The 16,009-nt window shown below is 48.6% G+C and overlaps 2 protein-coding genes across 2 annotated transcripts in view; both read left to right on the top strand.

The window, feature by feature from the left end:
- The first annotated feature begins 10,705 nt into the window (after positions 1-10,705).
- On the top strand, positions 10,706-11,496 carry LOC120223403 (agouti related neuropeptide). The gene is made up of 3 exons (XM_039221499.1): positions 10,706-10,835; positions 11,014-11,099; positions 11,314-11,496. The coding sequence occupies exons 1-3, from the start codon at positions 10,706-10,708 to the stop codon at positions 11,494-11,496; spliced, it is 399 nt and encodes a 132-aa protein (XP_039077430.1).
- A 770-nt stretch (positions 11,497-12,266) lies between these two features.
- ATP6V0D1 (ATPase H+ transporting V0 subunit d1) overlaps positions 12,267-16,009 on the top strand; it is a 37,735-nt gene continuing 33,992 nt past the window's right edge. The window contains exon 1 of the mRNA XM_039222514.1: positions 12,267-12,494. Within this exon, the coding sequence (XP_039078445.1) occupies positions 12,365-12,494 (130 nt within the window). The 5' untranslated portion in view covers positions 12,267-12,364. The remainder of the gene's footprint in view (positions 12,495-16,009) is intronic.

Genomic DNA, 16,009 nt, shown 5'->3' with positions numbered 1-16,009 from the left:
CAAGCCCTGCGTCGCACAGAGCCTGAAGCCTGCTTTGGGTTCTGTGTCTCCCTCTTTCTCTGCCCCTCCCCTGCTTGCAGTATGTCTCTTTCTCAAATATAAATAAACATTAATAATAATAAAAAAAAAAGAATGAGGGGCACCTGGGTGGCTCAGTCAGTTGAGCATCTGACTTCAGCTTAGGTCATTATCTCATGGTTCATGAGTTTGAGCCCTGCACTGGGCTCTGTGCTGATAGCTTGGAGCCTGGAGCCTGCTTCCTATTCTGTGTCTCCCTCTCTCTCTGCTCCTCATCCACTCATACTCTGTCTCTCTCTCAAAAATAAAATAAAACATTAAAAAAAAAAAGAATGAATAAGAATCTTGTGAAGTCCAAAGTCAGGGAAAAACCCCAGTGTAAAGGACATCTGTGTAACTATCCCCCAGACAAAGACATAAAACATTTCCAGCACTGCAGGTATCTTCCTCATTCCTCTCCTTTGGTTGAAAATGGCCCCAGAATTAACCACTATTCAGAGTTCTGTCACTACTTTTTACAGTTTTTCCCGGTTTGGAACATCATGCAAATGGAATCATAACCACATTCGCTCCTCTGTGGCTGCTGTCTTTCATCCAACATTATGTCTGGGAGATTTATCCCTGTTATATACAGCAGTTCATTCTGTTTTTATTGCTGTGCAGTTTCCCATTATATGAATATACTATTATCTATTTTCCTGGTGTTGGATATTTGGATTGTTTCCAGTTTTCAGCCATCATGAATAAAGTTGCTGAGAACATTCTATACATTAATTTTAGTAGAACTCACACTCAGTTTTCCTGGGTTTGTACCAAAGAGTGAACTTGTTGGGTCATAGGTCAGGTGCAGTAGTTATAGGAAATACTACTGTTTTCCAGCTTACCCCTTTCTAGTTCTAGTTACTGCGTATCCTCACCAATACTTGGTTTTGACACTCTTTTAGATTTTAGCCAATATAATTAGTGTATAATAACATCTTGCTGTGGTTTTATTTTTTTAAATGTTTATATATATTTGAGAGAGAGAGAGATGGAGCAGGGGAGGGGGAGGGAGAGACAGAGACAGAATCTGCAGCAGGCTCCACGCTCTGGGCTGTCAGCACAGAGCCTGACATGGGGCTCGAACTCACAAACTATGAGATCATGATCTGGCCGAAGTCAGACACTTAACCAACTGAGCCACCCAGGCGTCCCAGTGGTTTTATTTATTTATTTTTTTAATTTATTTTTAAAGTAATCTCTATACCCAACATGGGGCTTGAACTCATGACCCCAAGATCAAGAGTCAGATGTTCTACCAACTGAGCCAGCCAAGGTGCCCCCTATTGGTTTTAATTCATGTTTTTCTGAATTAAATTTCTCTAGTGATATTGAGCACCTTTCCACATGCTTATTGGCCATTTGCAAATCCTAATTTGTGAAGGGTCTGTTCAAGTCCTTTTTCCATAACTATGGAATTCTTTATATATTCTGCAGGAGCCTTTTTTATAATATATATATATATTTCCAGTTTGTAATTTATCTTTTCACTTTCTTAAATATCTTTTTTTGCTTTTTTAAGTGTTTTGTTTTTTAAAGAGAGAGACAGAGTGCAAAAGGGGAAGGAGAGAGAGGGAGACACAGAATCCGAAGCAGGGTCCAGGCTCTGAGCTGTCAGCACAGAGCCCATCATGGAATTCAAACCCACAAACTGGAAGATCATCATCTGAGTCACAGCGCTTAACTGACTGAGCCACTCAGATGCCCCTAAATATTTTTAAGTCTATTTATTTATTTTTGAGAGAGATAGAAACAGCATGAGTAGGGGAGGAACAGAGAAAGAGAGACAGAGAGACAGAGAGAGAGAGAGACAATCCCAAGCAGGTTCCACTCTGTCAGCACAGAGCCTGAAGTAGGGCTTGAACTCACGAAACCATGAGATCATGACCTGATATGAAACCAAGAGTCGGACGCTTAACTGGCTGAGTCACCCAAGCGCCCCTTAGATATCTTAATTAATAGCCAGAATTTCTTAATTTTATTTATTTTAAAGTTTATTTATTTGTTCTGAGAGAAAGCGAGTGTTTGGGGAGGGGTGGAGAGAGAAGGAGAGAGAAGATCTCAAGCAGGCTCTGTGCCATTAGCACAGAGCCCAATGCAGGGCTGTGAGATTATGACCTGAGCCAAAACCAAGAGTCAGATGCTTAACTGACTGAGTCACCCAGATGCCCCCAGAAGTTCTTCATTAAAATTAATGAAGTCTAATTTATCACCCTTTGATGTTTAAAGCTTTCTGTGTCTTGTTGGGTTTTTTAAAATATTTTCTTTTTTCTTGGGGCGCCTGGGTGGCTTAGTCAGTTAAACGTCCGACTTTCGCTTAGGTCATGATTTCGCGGTTCGTGGGTTCGAGCCCCGCGTCGGGCTCTGTGCTGACTGCCAGCTCAGAGCCTGGAGCCTGTTTCAGTCTGTGACTCCTTCTCTCTCTGACCCTCCCCTGCTCACGCTGTCTCTCTCTCTCTCTCTCCTAGAAATAAATAAAACGTTAAAAAAATTTTTTAAAAATTTTTCTTTTTTCTTAAGTAGGCTCCACATCCAACATGGGGCTTGAACTAAGACCCCAAGTTCAAGAGTTGCGTACTCTACTGATTGAGTCAGTCAGGCACCCCCTTTGTGTCTTTTTAAAGAAATCTTTGTCTATTTCAAGGTTATGAAGATAGTCTATGTTTTCTCTAGAAGTTTTACTGTTTTACTTCACAATTATGCTTATGATCCATCTCAAATTAATTTTTGTGAAGGCTTCAAGGTACAGGTAAAACAGAGAGTCACTTACTTGCCCCAACACCATTTATTGAAACTATCTTTCTACCACTTAAGTAAGCTTGCATAATTTATTTTCAACCATCCTTCTTTTCTTTTTTTTAAAAATTTTGTTTAATGTTTATTCATTTTGAGAGAGAGAGACAGACAGACAGAGAGCAAGTGGGGGAGGGGCAGAGAGGGAGGGAGACACAGAATCTGAAGCAGGCTCCAGGCTCTGAGCTATTAGCACAGAGCCCAATGTGGAACTCGAACTCACAAACCGCAAGATCATGACCTGAGCTGAAGTCAGACGCTAACTGAGCCACCCAGGGGCCTCTAAATATATATTTTTCAATTTTTTAAGCCTATTTATTTATTTTTGAGAGAGACAGAGACAGCATGAAGCAGGGGAGGGCAGAGGCAGAGGGGGAGAGAGAGAGAGAGAGAGAGAGAGAGAGAGAGAGAGAGAGAGAAAGAGAATTCCAAGCAGGTTCCACACTATCAGCACAGAGCCCGAAGCGAGGCTCAGACTCACCAAACCATGAGATCATGACCTGATCCGAAACCAAGAGTCAGATGCTTAACCAACTGAGCCACCTAAGCGCCCCATCATTCTTCTTTTCTAATATATGCACTTACACATATGCATTGCTCTATGTGCATCCCATAGTTTTTGATATATTGTATTGCATCATTCTGTTTGAAACATTTTCCAGTTTCCCTTGTGATTTCTTCTTTGATTCATAGATTTAGAAATGTGTCCAAGAGCATAAGAACACTCAGCACAGCTCTGGCACCCAACTGAGCCCACAGCCTCACGGGGGCTAAGTTGAGCGTGGGTGGAGCAGCTGCTTGTTTTTGTCTGTGCAGCTCCTGGGAGCTCTGTGGGTCGGTGAACCATTTCCACTGTCAAGAAGTGTGTGGGGAGACACCATAGGGCAGCATGTCTGATAAACTCTCTGCCACAGCGCGCACGGACACACACACACACACACACACACACACACACACCATTTTTCTTCAGCTCTAAAATGTGCCCTGGGCCATGCAAGGAAGAATGGAAAGCAGACCAGCCTCTTCTTAGCTAAGTGATCAAAAACTTAAGTCACTTCACTTGTAAGCCCGTTTCCTAATCTATTAAAATAGGGAGGATGTTTATTTCAATGTTCTACTGAGAGTTAAATGTATGGGACGGGAGTCCTGCTATGGAGCATTGCATATACTTCTAGCAGGTAAAGGGATAAGGTAGGGAGGAAAATTTGCTTCCATGACAGATCCTGACACAAAGTGGCTTTGGCCAGAGTTGGGGAGGAGGACCCCTATCTAGGGCTTAGTGGACACAGATTACTAGGGCCTGCAGGGACAAAAATGGGACGTGGCCAGGGGGTCTGCTGGCAGAGGGACACTCTGTGATCTCATCCTCCCATGCTGGGCTTGGGCTTGGTGCCTGGGTGGGAGCTGTGCTCCAGGGGTTTAAGCTATAAGGTTATCCTTTCCGTCCAATGTCCCCACATGACCCTTTCTCTCCAGAACTCAAGCTCCTATATCCTCCACCTCCCAGGTCTTTGCAGCTGGAGGCAAAAAGGGTGGGAAGGAGTAACAGCAGAAAGGAAGGGGTCGAGAGAAGCCTGGGAGCCGCTGCAGCTCTCACTGCTTTCTCCAGCTGAACCTGGGCTCCTACCCTGAATCTGTCAAGCCAGGTACCAGCTCGCCCCATGCCCAGTGGCACAGGCAGCATCTCCATGCCTATGACCAGAGTTCCTGCAGTCTCTGTTCTTACCTGCACAGAACCCAAATGGCAGAGACGAGCAGGTTGGAGAGCTCCTGGAGCTTTAGCAGAAAGAGTTAATTCCTAAGATAAGAATCATTTCTAGGTAGCCCAGTGGTTCCTGTTGTAAAAACACCTTTGTTCCTGGGGCTTCAGCTGAGCCATTGAATATCCTCAGGGAGTTGGGTTGCTCCCTTCTATGGGGATAGATTAGTAACAATGCAGGGGACATTCTTGGTGCTTCTTCCCCAGCCCAACAGTGCCATGCCCTGTGAAGGGTTGCTGGGGACCCAAACTGCACTTACCCAGAGATCCTGTAATATTCAGGGGTAGTCTCATCACCAGGAATGAAGCAAGCTTCTCACCACTTTGTGTGGGTTTCCTGTGAGCGTGGAGGCTGATGTCTGCCTGTGTGGACATACTGACAGTGAGGAATCACCCGGAGGCAGAATGTAGGGTTCTGCAACACCTCTAAAACAGAATATTTCACACTGAAAAGCAGGACCTGGCAGGCAGGAGGAAGGAGTGGCTACCTCTCCAGGCATCTGGGAGTGAACACTGTGGGTTGTAGATGTCTTAAGAGAGGACTGGGGTTGGCGTGCCTGGGTGGCTCAGTTAAGCGTCCAACTTCAGCTCAGGTCATGATCTCATGGTTTGTGGGTTTGAACCCCACATTGGGCTCTGTGCTGACAGCTAGCTCAGAGCCTGGAGCCTGTTTCAAATTCTGTATCTCCCTCTCTCTCTGACCCACCCCTGCTCATGCTGTCTCTCTCTCAGAAATAAATAAAACACTAAAAAAAAAGAGAGAGAGAGGACTGGGGTTAGAGTTTAGGATGGCCTTTGCCGTACCAGAGTCGCCTAAGCATCCAGACTGTGGGTCACATTCTATGAACCAGACCGGCTGGGCTTATTTGTCTTTGGCACCCTTGGGCCTTTGTGGAATTTTATCTAAACACCCCTGCCACAACTGAGTTGTTCTGGGGACACCAATAAAGGGCCCACTTCCAGCACTGAAGGGGAGGCCTCTAGGGGGAGGGGGACAGAGAGTTAGAGCAAGACCTGAGGGGAAGGGGTATCTCTGGGCCTGAGCGCCCTTATAGTCCATCCATCAGCTGTCCCCGCAGCTTGCTTCATTCTCCCTTGTGTGGCTCCAGCCTACATTTTCACTGGCAACAGGAAAGCCCACAAAGTCTGTTTGACCCCAGAATCAGGAGCGTCAGGTCACCACAGTCTCTGACCTAGCCTCTAGGTCTAAAAGCCTTGGCATAGGGGCATCTGGGTGACTCAGTCAGTTAAGCATCTGACATCAGCTCAGGTCATGATCTCACAGTTTGTGAGTTCAAGCCCTGCGTCAGGCTCTGTGCTGACAGTTCGGAGCCTGGAGCCTGCTTTGAATTTTTTTTTAAAATGTTTTATTTATTTCTAGGAGAGAGAGAGACAGACAGACAGCGTGAGCAGGGGAGGGTCAGAGAGAGAGGGAATCACAGAATGAAACAGGCTCCAGGCTCTGAGCTGGCAGTCAGCACAGAGCCCGACGCGGGGCTCGAACCCACGAACCGCGAGATCATGACCTAAGTGAAAGTCGGTCGCTTAACCAACTAAGCCACCCAGGCGCCCCATCTGGAGTATGCTTTGGATTCTGTGTCTCTCTCTCTGCCCCTTCCCTGCTCACACTCTGTCTCTCTCTCCAAAATAAATAACATAAAACATTTAAAAAAAAAAAAAGCCTTGTCATAATGCCTTTCATGTAGCATGCACTCAATAAATAGTTCTTGAATGAATGGGGAAATGGCAGATGCTGGCATTCAGCATTCATGCAGCAAACATGACTCTCCTGTAGGAGCTCCTGATCACTGTGGGACCCCCTCCAGCTGAGGGCTCAAGACACCAGCCTGAAATAACCCCCATCCATCCTCATTCCCCTCCCTGGATAATTGAGGGGACCACACCTCTCCAGGTAACTTCTGCCTTTTGGAAGTCCTGTAGATGAGCCACAAGGGCAGGAGCAATGCACTGGGCGAAGTCTGGTTTCCAGAAAAGTAGGATTGAGAGTCAGTGGGTACTCTGCTGGCCCCTGCTGGGCAAAGTAGGAACCATGCCCTTGGAGGTGAGGGCCTTATGAGAGGGAAACGAGGAGCGGCAGGGTTCAAGTCCCCTTCTTGCCGTTACACTTGGTCTCTGGCACATAGCAACCACATTCCCCTCTTCCTCCTTCCTGAAGACAGGGTCCCTATGTTTGGGTCCCCGGCCTCACCAAGCAGGCTTTGCATCCTGCCAGATCTTCCAAATCCACCACCTAGAACATTTTTTTGAAGGTCTTTGTCAACAAGCATTGTTCTGGGAACATCAGGCCAGTTCCTGACAAGTAAAATCACCCACACAGTGTTTATACTTATTAGCAGATGAAACAGGCCTTTTACAGACTACTAATGTAGGCAACTGTGTTCATCAGGGGGGAAGGATGAATGTAAAGATTGACAAACCCAAGGAAAACAGAAAATAGGAGAAAGGCAGAAACTTAATTGTAATAAAATTTGATAAATCAAGACAAAGACTGGTTATTTGCAAAAACAAATAAAATCTGATAAGACAATGGAAATTTCACTTCAGAAGTAGGTATAGCTTTATAGAGAGCTGTGACAAGAAACCCACAGGCAATGTTCAGTGGTGGGTGGAGGGAGCCACATGACTCAGTGTTGGAAGGCATGAAAGCAGAGTGGGAAAGGATATAAACAAATGTTGATTTCCTCCTCTGGATTCCAGTTGTGTGGCACAGAGCTGCTGGGCTCCTGTGGCTATGGTCTGAGCCTGTGCGCACTTACAGTAGTACAAAGTGGACGTGGCTATAGATGGTTGCTGACTGACTCACTGATTGAATCAACTCTGGGAGTAGCTGACTCCCTGACCACGGGGAGAGTCTACTGACTGGGTTCGTCAGGCAAGAGCCAGGCTTGGAGCAAAGCCTGTACCAGTGTTAAGCTATAGAACTAGGCAGCTTGGCAAACCATGTGCCAGTTATGGGGCCAGGAAACTTATATTGCCCCTTGCCTGACTCCTCCCTTAACTCTTACTCAAGCTTCATGAATAAGTAAAGCTTCTTGTCCCAGAAAGTCCTCCCTAGCCAACTTCCTGCCCCTCTCTCAGCTGCTGGTAGGTGCCTCTCCTGGTCCCACATGCCCCGGGGGCATTCTTCTATCAAAGCATTTATCCCACTGCATTTTAAATAATTCTTTTTGTTTTTAATTAAAAAAAATTTTATGTTTATTTTTGAGAGAGAGAGAGACAGAGCGCAAATGGAGGAGGGGCAGAGAGAGGGAGACACAGAATCCAAAGCAGGTTCCAGACTCTGAGCTGTCAGCACAGAGGGGCTCAAACTCACGAACTGCAAGAGATCATGACCTGAGGTGAAGTAGGATGCTTAACTGACTGAGCCCCCCTTTTTTCCCATTTTTAACTTTTATTATGAAGATTTTCAAACATACACAAGGGTAACAGTAATAGGCTAACTATGCCCGTGTACTCATCACCCATTTCAACAAATTACCAACTCATGAAAAATTTTGTTTCATCTATATCATATCGTGTTATTTCCCCCTACCTTGGATTATTTCATGACATTCTATCAGTAAATATTTCATTATGTTTTTCTAAAAGATAAAAGTACTTCAAAAAATGGCATTGTAGGGGCGCCTGGGTGGCTCAGTCAGTTAAGTGTCTGACTTTGGCTTAGGTCATGATCTCACAGTTTGTGGATTCGGGCCCTGCATCGGGTTCAGTGCTGGCAGCTCAGAGCCTGGAGTCTGCCTCGGATTCTGTGTCTCCCTCTCCTTCTGACCCTCCCCTGCTCATGTTGCCTTTCTCTCTCTCTCTCAGAAATAAATAAAACATTAAAAAAATTTAAAAAATAAAAATAAAAAATGGTATTGTAACCACAATACCATTATTGCAACTAGCAAATTAACAATTATTCCTTAATGTCATCAAATGTCCAATGTTTATAATTCTCTCATTATTCTACTGTGTTTTGACGGTTGGTTTTCTCGAATGTCTCCCCCACTGGACCTGACTAGGAGCGTGGGATGCCCCTAAGAGTGCTTCAGTCTTTGTCCATCACTGCCCATGTCTTCACCTGCACACACCCAGGTGAAGACAGTCACTGCTCTATAGATGAGCAAAGACACTGAGGGCCTAGGTGGGATGACCACCCTCCCCCTGGAACATGAAGAACTATTCTCAGCATGGGTGCTGATCAGGCCCAGGCAAGTGCTCACAGCCCTTACCTCAACTCATCTAGGGTATCTTTCCAAAATCCACATGCAGTCCCTGCTCACCACCACCAGCTCTTCAGCCACAATCTTCAAGGATGGGGTCAGGGGACAAGGATTTGGGGAATGTGCCTCAGGTATATTTGATGTGTTGCCCTTCTTGAGTCCCAAGTGGCCCCACCAAGATGGGGGCACACAATGCCTGATACCTTCACCCTGCACCACTCTGAGAAGAGAAAGCCCTGGGGTGTGCGGCCAGGCCCAGCTCTAGCCTCTGGGAAATAAAGGTCAATGTCAGTTGCCCGGGAGGCCTCGACACCAGGTCAACTTTATGACAGAGTCACCAAAATAACCAGTAGCACTGTCAAGGGGAGAAATGGGTGGCCCTTTGCTGGATTATCCAGGGACCAGCTCCTTGGAGAGGCTTTCCTTCACTCCCCAGCCTCCTCCCTCTTGGTAGTAGTATATGAGTCTCTGAGCTCCTAGGACTGTTACCTTGTGTCAACCACAAGCAAGCCCAGTGTCAGCCTCATCCCAGAATAGACATCAGTGCCCATCTGTGAAAGAAGCTGCCATGGCCTTGCCATCTGCAGAGTGGCGCCTCCCCATGCAACCGAACCCCAAGAGCAGTTGTTGGTGCTGAAGGCCAAAGGCTGTCAGATGACAATAAATGGTTTCCACCCACTGTTAGGAGGACATCCTCAGGCCTCATCCTGGGCAGAATAGACTGTGTGAACCCAGACCGCAAACCCCAACAGCCTCTTCATTCTCCTACTGCCTCAGACCAGCTCAGTTTGTACGGTGAGGCCTTAGAAGTGATTTAGCCTGTGCCCCTTTTCCTGATGGGCAAGTGTATGTTAGAGTCCTCCAGAGGGGAGAGGGAAAGCAGAGGAAGGTGGTGTCCTTTGTGCTCTACCATCTTCACAAATGGGCAGGCCTCACCCTGGCCTCGTGCTGATGAGACCAGGGGAGGGCACAGGCCTGACAAAGCAGGGCGGAAAGGAACAGCCATTAGCACTAATGAGACAGGCGGCCTGAAAGCTTTTTACTTTGAAGCTGCTCGCCCACCCAGGGAACAGTCCGTTCTGCCTCCTTGGCTTCCAGGAACCCCAGGCGGAAAAGGGTCTGGGATGAAGGAGCAGGGGTGGGGGTCTTGGAGAAGCTTGGAGGGACAAGGTGTGGGGGGGGGGGAGGACCAGGGACAGAGGTGGGAGGGCATAGTTTTGGCTAAGTGGACCTCTCCCCTCCTTATTCCCTCCAAAAAACCCCCAGTGTCTAGGTCTGCATCCCACTCTGGCCACTGGCCCATCACCCTCTTCAATGCCCTTGACCAAAGTTCCTGGAAGCAAAGGAAACAACATGCCACACAGGGTCTGAGTGAGCATCTCCGGAGCCACAAATTAAATTAAGTTCTCAGGGCTGCCTGCTTTGTTATTGCTAATGGTTCCAGCCTGTCCCACCCCCCACCCCTACCCAGGTCCCTGTCCTGCAGAAATTTGGGGGTTCAGTGCATCCTCTCTTGTTCCCAAACTTTGATTAGCACCTGGGGACCTCACCCAAAATTAGAGCTGGGCACCCCTCTTCCAGAGCACCCAAAAGCCCAGGTGTAGGGAGAGAGGCCTGAACTGTGCCCCCACCTTCATGCCCTCGCTGCAGGGAGCAGTCACGTGTGGGGCCTTCATTAGACTCTGCCATATAAGCTGTGGGCTTGAGGTGGCCAGGATCTCTCCAGACAAGGAAACAGCAAGCACAGGTAAGTCCTCCGGTTGGGCAGAGACTCCTGTTCTTTGGGAGGTCTCTCTCTGGGGTAGGGCACCTAGAGGGTGCATCAAGGATGAGGAAGGACTAAGTGGTGGGTCTTCCTGCTGGTCAGGTCATGCTGACTGCAGTGCTGCTGAGCTGTGCCCTGCTGTTGGCACTGCCCCCTATGCAGGAGGCTCAGATGGGCTTGGCCCCTCTGGAAGGCATCAGAAGGCCTGACCGGGCCCTGTTTCCAGAACTACCAGGTCAGTATACGCAGGGGGTGGAGCTGGGTGAAACCTGGATATCTTCTGGCCACAAATTATCCTGCTTGGTATGAGCCCTCCTTCCCCCTTTCCCATTCCAGACCTGGGAGGTGGGTGTTTTGTGCATGGGGGAAGGGTGGGGTTGCGGGCTGCTCTGCCCTCACATCATCTGTTCCAGGCCTGGGCCTGCAGCCTCCACTGAAAAGGCCAAGTGCAGAACAGTCAGAAGAAGCTCTGCTACAGGAGGCTGAGGCCTTGGCAGAGGTAACTGCTCAGGGAAAGGAGTGAGGCCACAGATCTTGGGAGGAGACATCAGGCATCATCCCCACTCTCCAACTCATGACACCCTCAACTGGGGTGATACTGTAGACCATTCTCTCCATGCTCCATCGCCATCCAGCCTGGATTGAGGTAGGTGAGATCCCAGGATCTGCCTTTGGAGGCCCATGGCTACATTCCTGCTCCCCGACTCCTGTAGGTACTAGACCCGGAGGGCCGCGAGCCACGCTCCCCACGACGCTGTGTAAGGCTGCAGGAGTCCTGTCTGGGACACCAGGTACCGTGTTGCGACCCATGTGCCACCTGCTACTGCCGTTTCTTCAACGCCTTCTGCTATTGCCGCAAGCTGGGTACTGCCATGAACCCCTGCAGCCGTACCTAGTGGGTCGACGTCGGGGTCGGGGCTGGACAGGGGTAGCCAATAAAGGATGGGACCACCCCCAAGGCTGTGGCGTTATTTCGAACGTGGCCGTCGGAGGCGGGAGGTCATGGAAGTCACAGCGGAGGCGGGGGAGGGGGTCTCGCCAAGCCAAGAAACCACACACACACCTAACCCAGGGCCTGGGCTACCATCATCTGAATCACTTACATGCATGCTTTCATGGTCTCAGGCACAGTTGGGGAGCCAGAGAAGGGCCGGGCTCCAGCTCTCCATAATCTTGTACAATAAATGCGGGTGCAGCGCGCAGTGTACATAGGGGCTGTAACTCCTGGCGGGCCAGCAAGCATTAGCCTCTAGGTTCAGCTTGCAGCTAACTCGACGTGCGACACCAGCGAAGCCTGCCTTCCGCCCCCCTCAATCGTAGCTCCTTTTGGGGTAAGACTGGCACAACAGTCTGGAATATTTCCAAGCATAAGAACCACCTTCCACTCCCATCTCAACTCCGCCTGCCCCTTAGAGCTAGGTGTACCAGACCCTGGAAAGCTAGAGAGCCCAATCGAATCCTTGTGGCCACGTGCGCCACCAGGCGGCCGGCCTCCGACACTGCAAGCAGGTCAAGCCCCGACGCGAGTCAAGCCACCCCTAGCCGCGCAGGCGCCAGATGGCCCACACTTGCGCAATGCTTTCGTATGAAACCACCCGGAAGTCGGGCGCCAGTAGGGCTCTGCCCCATTGTGGTCACGTGAGACGATCGCTTGTCACCTGACCTGCTTGACAGCCTGCTGCTGGCGCTGCGTCAGCTGATCTTGGAATCTTGCTGTCTGCCGGCCGATCGGGGTTCTCCGGTCTTGCCGCCCGCGCCGCAGCCATGTCGTTCTTCCCGGAGCTTTACTTCAACGTGGACAATGGCTACTTGGAGGGACTGGTGCGCGGCCTGAAGGCTGGGGTGCTCAGCCAGGCGGACTACCTCAACCTGGTGCAGTGCGAGACGCTCGAGGGTGAGCCGCGGGGCCGGACGGCTGGGCCTTGAAAGCCCGGCAAGGAGACTAGCCCGGGCCTGAGGGTTCCGAGATCTGGGCAGGGAAGCCGGAGGCGGGGGTTCTCGAAGCGCCTAAGAGGTCTGGCTGGGAATCCAAGGGCCGATGGCGGGCGCCCCGGAAGGGAATCTGCCTCCACCTGCGGCCCCGCGCAGGCCCAAATGCAACCAAGGCCTTAAAAAGGAACCACAGTGGTTAGCATCTGCTTGGGGCAGCCTCTTCCCCCTTATGCCTGCCGCGTAGTTTGGAAAAGAGGGTCTCTAGAGAGTGGTTGGTCGGTGCGAGAGGTGTCCATCCAAGCCTCTTTACTCTGACGTAGCTAGAGAACTGCCCCGTGGCAATGCGTAGGAAACCTAAGCGGAAAAACCCTCCGCTTCCCGCCTGACATTCAACGAGGCATTTGGGGTGACTGTGTCTTAGTCTTGGCGAGCGGGGTGAGCCTTTCGGGGGAATCGCTGAGCCAACCTAGTGAGAGTTTCCTGCCATCGCCGAACACTGGCTGTGCAGAGTCTTCTGAAGGCAGTGATTCGGGGAGCAAGGGGTGGCCCTCCAAGTCCCTACACTTGTATTTAGCTAATAAATCCCACCTCCTCAGCAAAAAGGTTGCCTGTTGGGACAGAATTTTTAAAAAGCACAAGAATGATGGGAAGCTGATTCTCCTTTCTTCAGCTCTAAACTGGGATCGATTCTCTGAAGGCCAGCTTCATCAGATTCGTTGATTTAGAGGTCTTCCTGGGTCCCTACTTTCCCGGGTGATAGTGAAAGGCATTGTGGCTGGGATTGTAAGTTCTCATTCCTGATCCTCAAGAGAGCAGAGGTACGGCTGGCCCCATGGTTGGTAGCTGGAGGGGGAAGAGGATTCACCATGTGGAGAAAATTTTTTCATCAAAAACTTCTTGAAGTTAAAAGAGGATTCAGTTTTTAAAACTCAGTTATTGTTTACCTTGCAAACTAGACTAGTAAAGTGAAAATAAGCACCTTTAAAATTTTTAATTCACTGAAATTAAAATACAATAATTGTGGACTTTATGATTTTAAGATAAATATACAAGAAAGGCTGTTCCTTTCCCTTAGGAGAGTGGAGGTGGGGCAGAGAGGAGAGCACTTTATAGTGCTGGGTTGTAGGAGCCTGCCAGTCACCTCGTTTTCCCCACTGGGAAAAGAAGGAGAAATGAGGGAGGCTGCCAAGGGCAGGGCCTGGCACAAAGTTGGCATTTAATGTGAGTTTTGTGGACTGACTGGGACTGAAAGGAGATCTTTCTTTGCGTAAATCCGAAGGTGAACACCATTGATTAACAACTGGCATTTGGCACACTCATTTCTCTTCTAGACTTTCCTCACCCATGCGGCTGCCTGTCCCTCCTCCTCCTGTAGAGCTTCTGGGGCATTGTGTTCCCATCTTCCCAGCAGCCCTTCTACCATTATCCTCCATAAATGTGTTAGGCCATTCTTCCTGCAACACTGCTCAGCACATGGCCTGCCTTGTGGCATGTCATCTAGACCTTTAGGGTCACATTCAAGGATTCCCTTGGTCTTCCATACATACTCCTCTCCCTCACACAAGCCATCCCCTCCCCCACACACTCTTGGGGGTGGACAGCTGACTCCGATTGTCCATTGATGGATCCTGGGGATGGACAAGTTTGAGTTTGAATCCCAGCCCTGGCAATTACTGGATTACCTTAGACAAGTTATTTAACACCTCTGAGCCTTAGATTCTTCGTGTGATATATTATCATTACCTATTTCGTAAGGTTGTGATATGTCAACAAACTTTTTTTTTTTTTTGTCAACAAACTTTTACATGTGAATATGAAGCCCAGCAACAAGCACCGAGTATGTGGTAGATAAATGTTAGCTCTTGTTTTCACCACACTGCACCTGCCATTCTCTCTGCATCCTTGTTGTATCCATGAAACCCAGTGATTCCCGCTCTTCAAGGCCCAGCCCCCATAGCACCCCATCTTGGAGCCTCTTTGTGGTCATGGTAGGCTAGAATGTTAACCTCTACATCCAGTCACATCTCCTGTGGTTGTCTTTGCTGTTTTCCTAGAAGTTTCTCAACATTGAGTTTGGGATTCTTGGGACCCTGTATGTTGGAGATGCTCAAAACTTTCAGTGGCTGGGGATAACCAGAAGCGGGAGTGACCAGACACCCCATTATCCTCTACATAAAGTCCTTCTCTTCTTCTGAAGGTGACACCAGAGGCCTTTGTTGCTGGATGTTTTTGCTTCCCCATCTCCAGTGGAAAGGAGAGAGGGGAGGGGAGACTAACGAAGCATTTGGTCCCAGTGAGATCTGTAGGTCTGTCCTGAAGTGACAAGGTTTCCAAAGAATCTGCATCAGGTGTTGGTCAGTTCCCAGAAGGCACAGGCCATCGGGCAGAGGGTGTTGTTTGGCAAGGAAGGGCAAATGCATACCCTTCACCATACCCTAGTCTTCCTCCCTGGATTCCACTCCATCAGGGCATCTGTTACTGATCTCTTCTGCTAGAACTCAGTCCCTTAGGACCTCTGAAAATCATCTGTTCTCCATTGCCCATCTTGCTTAAATGTCTGTACTCAGAGATAGGAGGAAGAACCTGGAGAGGTCCTACCTTTTTGGTGAACTTAGGGGACAGAGTTGGGTGGTCTCAAAAACACTTTAAAATTTTTTTTTAATGTTTATTTATTTTTGAGAGAGAGAGACAGAGGATGAGTAAGGGAAGGGCAGAGAGAGGGAGACACAGAATCTGAAGTAGGCTCCAGACCCTGAGCTGTCAGCCCAGAGCCCGATGCTGGACTAGAACTCACAAACAGTGAGATCATGACCTGGGCTGCAGTTGGATGCTTAACCAACTGAGCCAGCCAGGTGCCCCCTCAAAAGCACTTTTTAACTCTTGAGTGTTTCTGGATATGTAGAGGATCTTCTGGGAGCTGAGTCTTGTGCTAGAAATTGTGGGGAAGAGGAGGTGGGTTGGAGATATTCAAAGAGAAATCATACAGTATTACTTTGAACGTTTTCATTTGTTCAGCATATACTTATGGAGCACATATTTTATGCCAGGCACTGTGATAGGGGCTGAGATATTTTGTTGCATGATATTCTCCTGACCCTCATAGTTTGGGGGTGGAGGTCAGTGGAGCAGAGGGAAGATATGAAGAGATCGGCGTAGTGTAGAAATTACAAATGTAGGCCTACTATTTCATGGCTCTGTGGCCATGTAACATCTCTGTCCAGAGTTTTATTATCTGTAAAGTGGTAATAATAAAGGCATCTACTTCATGGGGTGGTTATGAAGGATAAACAAAATAATTCATATAAAGTCCTTAGCATGAACTTGGCACATGGTAAGTACTGAGTCAGTGTGTTAGCTGCTGTTATTATTTTATTTTTTAAAAAAGTTTTATTTATTGGCGCGCCTGGGTGGCTCAGTTGGTTGAGCATCCGACTTCGGCTTAGGTCATGATCTCACAGTTTGTGGGTTCAAGCCCCG

Source organism: Hyaena hyaena, unplaced genomic scaffold (genome assembly GCF_003009895.1).
Source record: "Hyaena hyaena isolate Hyena2069 unplaced genomic scaffold, ASM300989v1 scaffold_18, whole genome shotgun sequence".
In the NCBI taxonomy this organism is placed as follows: Eukaryota; Metazoa; Chordata; class Mammalia; order Carnivora; family Hyaenidae; genus Hyaena; species Hyaena hyaena.
Note: the sequence above shows the minus strand (reverse complement) of the source record. Positions and strands in the feature narration are given on the sequence as shown.

What these genes read in the sequence shown, in the direction of transcription:
- LOC120223403 (XM_039221499.1), top strand. Translation starts at nt 10,706, where the DNA reads ATGCTGACTGCAGTGCTGCTGAGCTGTGCCCTGCTGTTGGCACTGCCC. An exon ending in CCTGTTTCCAGAACTACCAG is followed by an intron (nt 10,836 to 11,013) that starts GTCAGTATACGC and finishes CATCTGTTCCAG; the next exon opens with GCCTGGGCCTGCAGCCTCCA. An exon ending in AGGCTGAGGCCTTGGCAGAG is followed by an intron (nt 11,100 to 11,313) that starts GTAACTGCTCAG and finishes CGACTCCTGTAG; the next exon opens with GTACTAGACCCGGAGGGCCG.